This window comes from Haliaeetus leucocephalus, unplaced genomic scaffold (genome assembly GCF_000737465.1).
Source record: "Haliaeetus leucocephalus isolate CR32 unplaced genomic scaffold, Haliaeetus_leucocephalus-4.0 Scaffold752, whole genome shotgun sequence".
NCBI lineage: Eukaryota > Metazoa > Chordata > Aves > Accipitriformes > Accipitridae > Haliaeetus > Haliaeetus leucocephalus.
The window spans coordinates 3,456,054-3,468,838 of NW_010973188.1; the positions used below are offsets into that span (position 1 = coordinate 3,456,054).

General features: G+C 35.9%; 1 protein-coding gene across 1 annotated transcript in view; it reads right to left on the reverse strand.

The window, feature by feature from the left end:
- BIRC6 (baculoviral IAP repeat containing 6) overlaps positions 1-12,785 on the reverse strand; it is a 177,007-nt gene that overhangs the window by 48,226 nt on the left and 115,996 nt on the right. Inside the window, exons 63-65 of the mRNA XM_010581233.1 lie at positions 11,193-11,410; positions 8,653-8,817; positions 6,467-6,635 (exon numbers count right to left, since the gene is read on the reverse strand). Of these exons, the coding sequence (XP_010579535.1) occupies positions 6,467-6,635; positions 8,653-8,817; positions 11,193-11,410 (552 nt within the window). The remainder of the gene's footprint in view (positions 1-6,466; positions 6,636-8,652; positions 8,818-11,192; positions 11,411-12,785) is intronic.

A 12,785-nucleotide genomic window follows, 5' to 3' on the forward strand; every position in this document is an offset into this window, starting at 1 on the left:
AAGCACCAAAGCATTCTGTAAAACTAAACTACATTCTAGAGAAATTACACAGGTTATTCATGTTTACTTAAGACTATAGAATAGAGTCAATACATTGTTAAATTTTTCAATGTACTTCTTATATCTACATACTTATAGATATTATTGCATTAATCTCATGATACAAGGATATTTGAGATGGGTCTTAAAATGAGAAGCTACAAGAACCTGAAAAGTGAACAGAAATATGAAATTCAGGTAGAAAATACTGTTTATTTTGATCCTGAAGTTATTTAAAACTTGTCAATTCTGTGAAATAAATAAACAGTTTTATTTCATGTCATTTCAGTGCATAGCTCTCTTCTCGAAGTTGTGAATCAACTAGTACTCCAGCACTGGAGTGCGATACTGCACCTTTTTTTGTAAACACTTCAACAGCAAACCAGATAAAAAGCAATCCCAAAGTTGTAACCAAATGTGGCAAAGGTTCAGCATTGTTCTTTTACCAATGAATGAGTTCATTAACATTAATGATAACTAGTGGAATTTTTAATTTCGGTAATTATATACTGTCTATCTAAACTGCCGTTGTACTTCTAATTTCACTCACAGTAAAAGGCTTTGACCCTCTGAAGGAAGTCACAGGATAATATTACCAGTAGAGATTGCCCCAGCATACAAGTTACATTTAGTTTTAAAACAGAAGTCTAATATCGTCTCTTAACAGGTAATACTTACGCTCTATACTCATGCAGACCCAAGTCTAACTTTAGTTAAATGAGCTCCAATATACAGCTCTGGTGCTTATACATTTAATCCAATATATGCATAAGAATCTCAACAACAAAAATAATCTTAAGAGCAACTACCTCTTATTAGACACAGTAAAAAGTCAATAGTCTAGAGAAAAGCAGAGTTTCACGATGATTCAACATTTACACTGCAGTAATACCTTCACACCTTCAGTAACGGATAAAAAAAATGCAGTACTCTTAGCTGAATAAACTCAGCATATCAACTTCCCGTAAGGGAACACTAGCTTCCTAAAGTACTCAGCCTACTCAGTCCAGTGGAACTGGACTACTTCGCAAAAAGTAAAGCAACACCATATAGTACCTTGAGAATAAGTATGATTAATAGAAAAGAAATACTCTTAACTTCAGCAGGCAATCTAGTGTAGTTCAAGCTCTGAGGTAAGGAGGCAAGGCCTGAAAAGAATGACTTTAATGGACTCAACTAACAAAGGTATATCAAGAGAGGCAGAAAAAATTATTCAGTACATTCACCTTCAACAAATTTGTCCATAATACTTACTAAATAAAGTTCACAATGAGGTATTTGGCAGCAGGATAAAGCAGCACAACTGTTAATGAATCCACAAGTCCAGGGTGTGACAGTACTTGGTAAACTATGAAAAGTGCATTAAAAGCAAATATGGGACTCTTAAGAAGTAGAACATGCTGGTCAGTAAATACAATACTTTTAGTAAAGCCCTCACATAGAAATGCATCATCTCAGCAGTCAAACACAAGGAAGACTGAGCTAATCTACCACCACAAGCTATGATGACCACATCACGTGGAATCTTTGTCCACCAAGGACAGAAGGTGGCTAAGAGAGCTAAGAGGGCAGGATGCAAGAAAATCCCAGCTAAAATCACAGTATCACCTGCTTCCTGTAAGCCTAGGAATTCAAGCAAAGAGATTTCAGGCAGAATTCTGCAACTTGCTATGAGGTCTGTCTTCCAAGGAAGAGGTGGTACGAAACCTCTCTCACTCTTTGGCTTTAAACAAGATTAAGACATCTCAGGGTTAGCTACGTACTAGTTTAGGGACAAACCAGTACAACTGTATTTTTAAGCAAGAAGAGTCTAACCTAATATTGTGGTATCACTGATAAATCCCAACTTCACTGCGCTTTTTACTGTCCAAGCCCATAACAAAATAGACAGTCCCTGTCCTAAAAGTCACTTGATTTTCCTTCTGTTTCATGATTCCCTTCCACTGCCTTCTCTCTATAAACCTTTTTAGCTACAAAGACTACTATTACTAATTCTTTTATTCTCTCCCACTTGTAAATACTAGCTTGTATTAGTCTTCATAAACCTAAGTCCATCAGTGAAGTAACTCTTACTTTTATCAGCAAAATCTAGACCTTCAAGATAGCCAGTTAGAATCTGATGGTCACACATTTGCTGGGAACCTCTTGCTGCACAGTGCAAATTTTATTCTTGTGCATTTTGTTTAAGAGAGAAGTGTTCACATATTTGAAAGAGTTCCTACAGCAGTGATTCTTTTGAATGAAATGCGCTGTATACAAGACAACAGTGAAAAGGTTTTACATGACAGCTTTTGGTGTGAAATGTACGTAACTGCCTGGTAATGAATACATGCTAGATGATCCATGATACAGAAGTTAAGAACAACATCAATTTTGCAAATGTAAACATAAATTAAGTCCTTGGGAACAAACACAAGTGTAATAAAAGATCTCACCATGTTTCAAAGATAAACTTTTTTCTTTTATAAAATGAAAGATAATAAAAGCCACAGTAATGCCATAACAAGATATCAAACAAACACAGGAAAAAAATCAAGAAACAGGGTGAGGATTACAGCAGCTATTGCTCCTTGTGACTAGAGCCATGATCTCTCTCGCATAATAAAGTCCTTCATAGACAGATAAACATTCCACCTCTACAAGAAAAAAAGCAATTATGGAAATTAATGAAAGTGATCAGTTCACAATTTTCAAGGACTTCACAATCACCTTGCTCTGATGCAGATGAAGCTGCAGAATGTGTCAGAGCAATCTGGTTTATAATGATCTGCTTCAAGGTTAGGTTTCTAAAAGATTAAATGATATGCGAGCACTCCTTATCTGATCAATATTCCTTTTATCTAGAACAATCTAGATAACAATCTAGTCCATGTATATTTGGGGCAAATTAAGCAGGAATGGCTAAACATATTTAAGCAACAAAAAACCCTAGATAAATTTCTGACTGTGACATAGGTCGATTTTACATTCTGATACTGGAACTGTTCAAGAACTTCACCAAAACAACTTTGCAAGCAGGATGTTTCTATCATACCTGTAGCTAACTTAACACGTGTAAACAAAATGTCAAATTCTCATCAATACCAAAATACTTACTATCTTTTATCACCACAGTGATATCAACCTACTGTGCAATAAAGGGAAGCAGCACATCTACAGCTTCATTGCACATATGTCTTTACAGAAAATTTTTCACACATAATTTTATGCATATGGCAGATCACGTATCTATATAGATAGATACAGATATGTGAAGATCTCTGTTATTGCAACCCTTGACAGCAAACCCTTAAATCTAGTAGAAGAACACCTCTAGCATAAGGGTAACCTTTAACTGGTCCCACCAGCATCCATTCAAGTCCGAGAAAGTTACAAAGTTGCTGAAAAGTGCTATTTTGTGTCAGCATTATGCTGGGCACAGCTTGTTCCTGCTGGGGTGCCAGAACCTGGGAACACCCTATTAGCATTCTGTATGCAGCGTCCTAATTTCTCAGTCCAGCACGTTACAGGAAGAATACAGTTACCTACCTCTTCCACATGAAAGTACCTTTTGACAGCAGAAGGTACAGTGATCTGAAAATTAGAATGTACATAAGCGTTACCACTAATGCTGTTGCCTTTCCTACTCCCCCTGGGTAGGCATTCAGCCCTACTGGAGAAGAGATAAGTATTCAAGATAAGGAAGCCTGAAATTAGATGACATCTAACAGGAAAGACTCAAATCTGTTCTACTATATTGCATTGGTCTTCGAGGTTTTAAAAAATAAAATAATTTTAGAAATTTGCTTCCATATTTGAAATTTTTCAACTATAAACACATTGTTTAAGTGAATTTTTCAGTCTTATGAGCATTGCACAAGAGCTTAACATAGTTCCAGAGCTTCTCCACCTCTGTCTCTCTTGCAACAACCAGGCTCTCTGTTAGCTGTGTCTCCTGACACTCTGTTACTGACACTGAGAGCCCCAGCAACACCTGCAACTCACACTCATTAATGTGAGAATTATCTGTCTGCTTTGAACTAAACAGTAATTACTGCATTGGAATTATGCCTGGCTATCACCAAGACAAACTGTTTTCAGGGTCTGCTTTCAAACTAAATACATCTGACTCAAATACTCATGAAGAGAGGACATTCTTCCCAGAAGTCACCCTTTTTGCACATTTCACTCTCGTACTGATAACCTATCACATTTTCAAAGACAAGCTTGACTGATAAAAGCCTGCAAAGTTGTTTGGTTTTTTTTCTAAATCCAGAAGAACATCACTAATTATAGTTTTATGTATAGACTTTTGAACAAGTACAGCAGGAAACATTCAAGACCATTGCTTGCATCAAACACAGCATAACAACCTTCAGATTTTACAGTTCTAAATTCCAACCGAAATAACCCCATCCTTTGTGAATTTGTAATCAGAAGAGTAGGTAACAGCTTTTCTCTGACAAGCAAGGTTTTGCTTTGCTTTAATATCATTTAGCTGCAACATTAAGAGCTACACATCCATTTATGAAAAAGCAGAAAGTACCTGCTTTGTTCACTCTTTACTAATTGTTAATTCATAAGCACAACATTTCAACATCCCCTGCCAACCACAAATAACAGTAGTCCAGCAGTGGAAAATATACCTAAAAGGAACATTTCCTACTGAAACTTTGCCGTTTCTTTGTACTTTGGGAAAAACTAATGGTCCCTGAAAGCCAAACTAGTCTGAACTTCTCACCACCAGCCACATATCTCATCTCTTCTATCAATATCTGACTGTTCTTCCCCAGCTAAAGGTGACTTACACAGATATGTTTTTCTATTGAAAACAGCAAAAAGCAATTTTAACTGCTGCAATTCATCTATAACTCAGAACCAACAGCTTCATCCTTTAGATAACATAGCATTTTTGCCAGGTCTTTGAATGACTTTTCCTTTCTGCCTCAACAAACAATAATTTACGAGTATCTGTTAGAAAGATTACTTTATTGTTTTACTTAATTGTTTAGTTTATTGTTTTACATTATATTTTCATTTGTAATAACGAGCCTGGTGTATAAGCTACATAGTTCATTTTCATCACTGTAATATGTGCAAAACAGAACCAACAAATTCATTGCAAAACTAGAGAGAGGTGTCAAACTGCAGACCGGCAAGTGAAATATCTTCATATTTTTATCTTTACTGTAAGGCCCCAGCAGATTTTTTGAACTACCTCCATTCCATCACACAAGATGATGTAATGCCCTAGTTACTATAGATTAAGAGACCCACATTCTTTTTTTATTCCTATGTAGCTTTGTAAATGCTTAAGACATAGATGATTTTTCTTTTACCTCAGAGATAAAATATATTGTGTAATTCAACAAGAAGCTATGACATTGTTTCAAGAAATTCACATCACTACACCCTACAACCGGCATCCAACAGAACTGCAGTAATGTGACAGGACATTTATCAGTTACTCCAAAAATAGGGCAGGGAAAATAAGGTCCAAAACCAAATTATTCATATTTGGAACAACTCTTTCTGCTACTTAAGGATTAAATCCATCTTCACAGACAAAGTAACTGAACAAAAATCCAACCTAAGGCTCAGGAGTGTTTAAAAACTTCTGACTGACAGTTATCTGAAGAAAAAATGCTTGTCAGTATCTTCATACTAAAGCCTGTCATCTAGTGAGACTGAAGATAAATCACAAACCCAGTCTGCTGGTTTTGCCATTAGTTCCACACAGGCATTCACTTAACTCATACTGCTTGACAATACCTTGTATAACTGAACAGGTTTCCACAGCAAGGTACAACATACCGGATAAAAACAATCAAAACATCTTTGTTTTAAAATTATGAGTAGAAATGTCATGACAACATATAACTCATTTGTTTTGTCTTTAAAAAACCCCCAACAATTTCATTGTTCCCATATATTTGAAATATTTTGCACTTTTGATAAGAGGTTTGTTTTTGTATTTCCTAAATAAAGCAGAAAAAGCTCTTATCAAGGTAAAAGAGAATCACCCTAGTACGTGCAATATTTACCAACTTCATGCATATACTTGCTCAATTTTCTTACAAAATAAACATTTTTCTTCACAGTGAGATTCACAATCTTGTATAAAGTACTCTCTCTCCATGTATCTTCTGTAGAAGAACTAAAATGTGAACTTTCCAGATAGAAATACTATTTTCCTGGTAGTTTCAACAGTTTAAGAATTCAATTTTAAATTTAAAAAAAAAACACATTAAAACAACAAAGTTTAAACTCTTACAACAAATGAGTATTTCAAAAAACACTATCATTTTGTTTTCTAAGGCTCAAGTGAATGTTCCCTTAGTACAATTCTAAATTGGCAAGTGTACTGAAACTAGCCAGAACCACCTATTGTTTTTATAAAAACTTATCTGACAGAACTTTGATTTAGAAGGAGACAATGGTACATTACCTGAATCATTGCGGAGGTACGATGACATTGCTGGGATGAGGCAAGATTGACTGAGTAGCTCTAGGAGAACAGATGGAAGAGCACTGCTGTTTTGTCCTCTCCCCTCATGGCTAGTTTGGGTGTCTCCATTTGAGGTACTCCCTGCAGGATTTATGTAACTGGCAAGAACCTGAAATACACAAAAATATTTAATCAAAACTGATTTATTCTAGGCAAAAGAACTTTGACTTTCCTCCCTTAAGGAAGACACCCTCATACTTCACTAGCTATTTTGCTAATTCAGTACAGTATTTATTTCAGCAGTCCCGAAGATGTCTTAGAGGAAATTCCATACAGTTATTAGATCATGATTCCAACTTTGGCTAAGGATAAAATTAAATAACTGTTATAATTCTGAATTACTTTAAGAGATCAATTAATATGAATTTTGACAAACACGCTGAAGTAACTCGAAGCAGATGTTTGCCAGATCACACCACTGAGACATACAGCTGATCAGTCCCATTTACTTTAGAACACCAACTAGCAACAAAAGATTTTTTTGTTTTGTTTTGAACTACAAATGTTTCAAAAACCTTTTTAACTTCCTTTTGGATGGGACTTCAGGGTTTACAAGATGAAACAACAACTTACAGCGAGCATGACAGTTACTGGGAACAACCACTTGTACGCACGGCTCTTGCTTCAGTAAACAAAGAGCAGCAGCCTTCCTCTCAGTGATGGCAGGGCAGTCACCTCAGGACTGCACACCTCCTCTTCCCAAGGGTAGTTCTGGCTGAGTTCACAGGTCCCTACCATGTGTTGTAGATGTACAACCTAATGCACTGCCACGGGTCTGATTTGTGCAGTTGTACTCTCAAATTAAGGAACTTCAAGGCTTGAAAGGCTGTATTATTTGAAGTCTCAGGGGTTCTATTCACCTTTTTAGCCTCTTCTCCTTTCTTTCAGTCTCCCTCTTTCCTCTAACCCCATTACCATGGTATTTTGCTGCAGCATCTTATCAGCATTCTGTACAATAGAATTTTTCTAAACAACCTTTCTAGAGAAGGAATATCTGCTGTACAACTGACTGACACCTTCAGCAAAATGCTGAAGGGTTTTCTACTTCTTCCTCCACGTGCTGACTGCACAAAGCAAATGCCTCCTTACCTCATGACTTATCACAGTTATAGCTAAACCTCTGCATGGCATAATACAGAATACTGCCTAGAAGCTTTGCCAAGAGTAATTCAGGTGATTTTCCTCTTTCGTGCTTAGGAAAATTGTTTCAGATTTTATTTGTTTTGCTATTGCAAGGGACATGATACTTGTGTCTTTTACTCTACAGTGACTGAAATAACTGATTACATCAAAATGATATCTTCATCAGTCAAGGCACGGGCATTTTCAGAATTTCATCTCCTCTGTGCTCTACCCCAGCAGTGAGGTTAGCTAATGCATTTGACGTGACAGTTCTGTGAATGAAATTTTTGATGACCAGATAGAATCTCATTTTCCCTACACTGACCCAAGATAACAGGGGTTAGTTGCATTTCACAATGGACTGAAAAGCCTAATTATGCAGAATTTTCTTGTCCTTAGCATGAGGCATTTGGAAGGCATCAGAGTTTTACTAAGATCTGGATGTTTACTGGTGATTTACTATTGTCATTTAATTGACATACTCAAAAATTTATATGTCTGAGTGATATTTTGTTATATTGGCATAATATATTCATGGACACCCAGTAACAACAATGGACATTTCCTTAAAGCAGAGCAAAAATATGCGAGAAATGAATAAGTAAGATTATTTGGCACACAAAACAAAATGCCTGTTCTCACATCCTCCTCATTTAATGGACAGTCTTTACTTTTGACTGACTGCAGCAATGTTGACAGAGATATGCAACAGCTCCAGGGAAATACATTGGAATGCTTCTTGGTTCATTGTCTATTCAGAACTGTCACCCAAGCTTACCTACAGAGGTCTTTTTTTATGCAGCAGCCTAATGATGTTTGAAAACAGCCTCATTCAAAATATGACCTATACCATTTTTCATGTAGACAGGCAATTTTAAATTATTTTTTGCCCAAAATATCATAATTAGTCTGCTATATGACTGAAGAAATACAAGCTCCATTTTTACTATCCAGTTCTAATGTTTCAAGTGCTTATCATTAATCAAAATTTCATTATTACACACCTGTAGAAGGCAGGTCACGTGCTCTTCTTCTAGCCTTTGCTTAGTCAAAGCTTGTTCAACATCCCATCCTGAAGCTGTGGAGCCTGTTCCAAAGCCTGTACCCTTAGCCCAGTACAACTGCTGTTCTTCCGTTGATGCACTGTTGTGTGTACTTGACACCTGTGGCTAAGTTTTTTTTTAAAAAAAAGACACAATAATTTCATATTTTTCATCTTATGAACGTTGTCTTTGGAAAGCCTTTGTTCTGCAAAAGAATGTAATCCCAATTTATTAACTTTATAAAGATACCATCAGGATCCAGTGAAATTCAAAGCTTTAGATAGGAAAGACTGTCACATCCATGGAGTTCTAGTACATGTCAGTGCTAAATTGTTGCAAGTGATTCTTCAATTTGACTAGGACTGTAAGCCCCTTTTTGTTCTCTTTTAAGATACTATCACTGCTTAAATGATGAAAGGTATTAAAATGCTACTTAATCAATATCATGCTAAACATCACAGCTCTGTAATTATTACTGTTTAACACCTAGTCAAGTTTAATAAAATAATTAGAGGAAGGAGATGGGAGTAGAAGAAATATTGTCAAAAGTACACAACTGAAATGTTAAGATGCTCAAGCACGTGCTGATTTTGAATAAATGCTCCAAAATAGCAAGAGGTGTAACTTACATGTATAGCTCTAACACATGACCTCTGGGTCAGTGAAACACACACTATTTCCTGTCCAGATAAAAGTAGGGAAATATCTTGTCCTTAAAGTGTTCTGAAAGAGCACATTTTTCCAAAGGTATTTGTACAGCTTTTTCCAACGCTCTGCCTCACTGCATTTTACTAATATAACTCCAATATTATATTGCTTAGCCCTTATGAAACTATTCAAGTACTTATGTTAATTTTGAAAGTTTACCAGACCTTTGGTGAAAAGGATGCAGAAAAAAACTCTGCTAAGCATTTTTTAACTAATGCTTTCCTAAATATATATTAAGCACCCTAAACAAGTAACCTCTGTTTTCCAAAGCAATGAACACTTCCTGCTTTCATTAGCTACTCAGTGACAATTAGCCTTACTGGAAACCAGGTCATGTGAGTAGGTGCCCAACTTCAAGTTGTAATAGTTGATTTACTGCTCTGAAAATTTTCATTTTCTGTTCAGATCTTCCTTCAGTGACTTTGTTAAAGACTATACTTGAAGGAAAAGAAATTATGTATGAACAGACAGCAATGGTAAAAAAAAAAGTTATCACCTATGAAGTACCATACTGACAGTAGTCTGGAATCACCATTTAACTTTTACATTGGGAATGTAATGCATCTTGGTGATGAAATAGCTGTGTGGTTACTCTCATGTAGGCATTACTCATTACGTCACTCATGAACATGCTGTGCCTTTAACATTCAAGAGGACTCTCATGAGCACTGACTTAAAGCACTTAAGGGAAAGCCTGGCCCCAGAATACAAGCCTCAGTGCAAGCCTGATGGATATCTAGTTTCAAGTTACCATCTATCACCTGATAGATATGAATTATGAGAAAGTAAGCTGTTTAAGAGGTCATGGTAGAACTAAAGCAGAGATAAGAATTAATGGTTGCCCTTTCCCTCCAAAAGCACAAAAATGCTAAGGTGTTCATGTGTCAGCAGCCTGATACCCCATTAGAAGCAGAATATCTCAGCTTCCCCTTAAATTTGACTAGCCATTCAAGTGAATTATTCTCAGGCACAGCTTCACCTCTTCCTTGCTCAACATCTTATTAGTATCAGAGCTGCTAAAATAGGGACAGCCCTATATTTTGCAGCTACTTTAGCCATATTTAGCCACCAGAAACTTTTTCATGCAAGCCTCTGCCACAGCAATACTAAAGTGGGTAATTTTTTTTTTTTTTAAAACACTTTTATACACAATTATGTCTATAGTATGTTATGCAGAAATGGCAACTCATGATCCTAAAAACATCAGGGGATACATGTTCTGAATAGAGGGTGGTATAATATGGGAAGTACCTTGAAAAAGTTTTGAAGATTCACTGAGGATCTTGAACACTACGGAAAATTTTTGTCTTTAGATCTCATTTCTCCATCAGTAAAATGGTATAAAAAAAATCACTGCATTAATTCATTAATTTTCACAACTCATTTACGTTTGTGAAGCATTTAAGAGGAAATAATTTGCAGCCAGTAGAGTTTAGATTATGAATGCTAAATAAGGTAATGAGGTCATGCTATCTAATGAGAATTAAAGAACCACCATCCATTGAGCAGTATGCCTCTCATGCACTGAAAAAAAAGATCCTGTGAAAGAAACTGATTACACCTTAATGACTCATGACAAGCCTTCTTTGTTGGTGAAATTTCATGTTTACTATGTTTCTTTGCAACATGCAAGGACAACTGCTTAATCAGGTACTTTCTAATTATTTTTGTTCTTCATTCAAATGCCAACTCTGCAGAAATTAGACTATAATGAAAGCAATGAGCTTATATTCTTTCTTATAGTTAAAACTCTTAATACTTCTCAATGGCAATTATTCTGCTGCTGAACTTACCTCTGCCTGGTTGGGACTAGAGTTGGGCACTCTTGGTGCATGGTGGCTTAGAGCAGACAGACAAGCAAGGATAAGATGTATAGCCCCAATCTCCAGTGCCATCCGCCTAAGCAGTACTCCATCATCAGTAGTCAATGGTGTAGTGCTGAACAAACTGCGCAACACATGGAAGGGCAGAGTTGGAAGCACGTTTGCTGAAGGAGACTGCAGAATATGACCTGGATTGAAGAAGAAAAATATCAAAGCCACATTCTCTTTCAGTAGTTCAATACAGCCTGTTAATCTCTGCAATAATTTATGAACAACACATACTGAAACCTACTAAGGCCTTAAGCATTCACATATAGTAAGCTATCTAATATTAGGTTTTTCTTCACAAAAAAAAACTCAGCAGGAGAACAGTGTAGAAGAAAGAATGTTTTTTTATTTCCTCTATGGATTTGGTTAAGACCCAAAGTTACAAAATCTGATTCACCATTTCCAGGCAGAAAACTTAGTGAATAACAGTGAGTATACTTCTGTATTGGACTACACTTCAGGTCCTATTTCTGAATGAAGAAAACGAAGGTGGTTTGGACTAATTTTTTTTTTATTTTAAAAAACATTCCAGCTACAGCAAATTAAAGAATGCACATGGTCAGCTCAGCTGACAAGGAGCTGTAGTTTATCATGATGTAGGATTTTTTTTCATATTCGAATTAAGTCACTGACACAATCCAAGCTGTGATGGTATTCAAGTTGAATACATGATGAAATACTAGCATAATTTTAATTAGATGAGCTGCATGTTTGAATTTTGTAGCAGAATTATTTTAAATTTTTAACCCTTTTGCAAAAATTAACCCTGTTCTAAAATTCTAACCCTTTCTGAGCAAAAATTACTTCTTTCAAAAGCCACATTTCAAATAACAGAGTGACCTATTAATGTAACATACTCAGATTGGGGAAACTGTCTCAATTTTTTCTGTTTAACAATGCATTTCACATTCCTTCCCCAGTGCATATGTAAATAGAGATATTTGATAACTGTAAACACTTCAAATACTGAAAATAATTCAAAATAGCCAACTCTGTTCAGAAGTTTTGCTTCTTGTATATATTATGTTCTCCCTCATTCTTAGAGTTTACCAGCTATGTCATCATCAGATGTCTAAACTGAAATACAAGTATGTATATCTGTATTTGTATGTGTATGTATCTACACACACACATGCATACACACACAAGTTAATTCATATTTATCTGATACTCTTTGTAAAGACAATAACAAGAAGGAAGCAAGAAGTCCTATGACTGGGATCTTCATAAATAAAACTGGAAAAAAGCCCATCTGATAGACTTCCAGAACTGCAGATGTAGCCAAATGAGGAGACAAATAAAAAAGGAAATCTAAACGTTTGCCCATGATTTATCTTTGCATACAGCTGAATCCATGTTTAATCTGTAAGCCATGGATTTTTAAGTGCAGCTCTTCATATTATGCGAGAAAGTAAAGAGATTCTAGGTGTATGACAAGACATATTTCCAACACAAAAGGAAAATATTAATGCTTTATACAGAGAACTAATGTGGACTACTGTGTAAAACTGATCC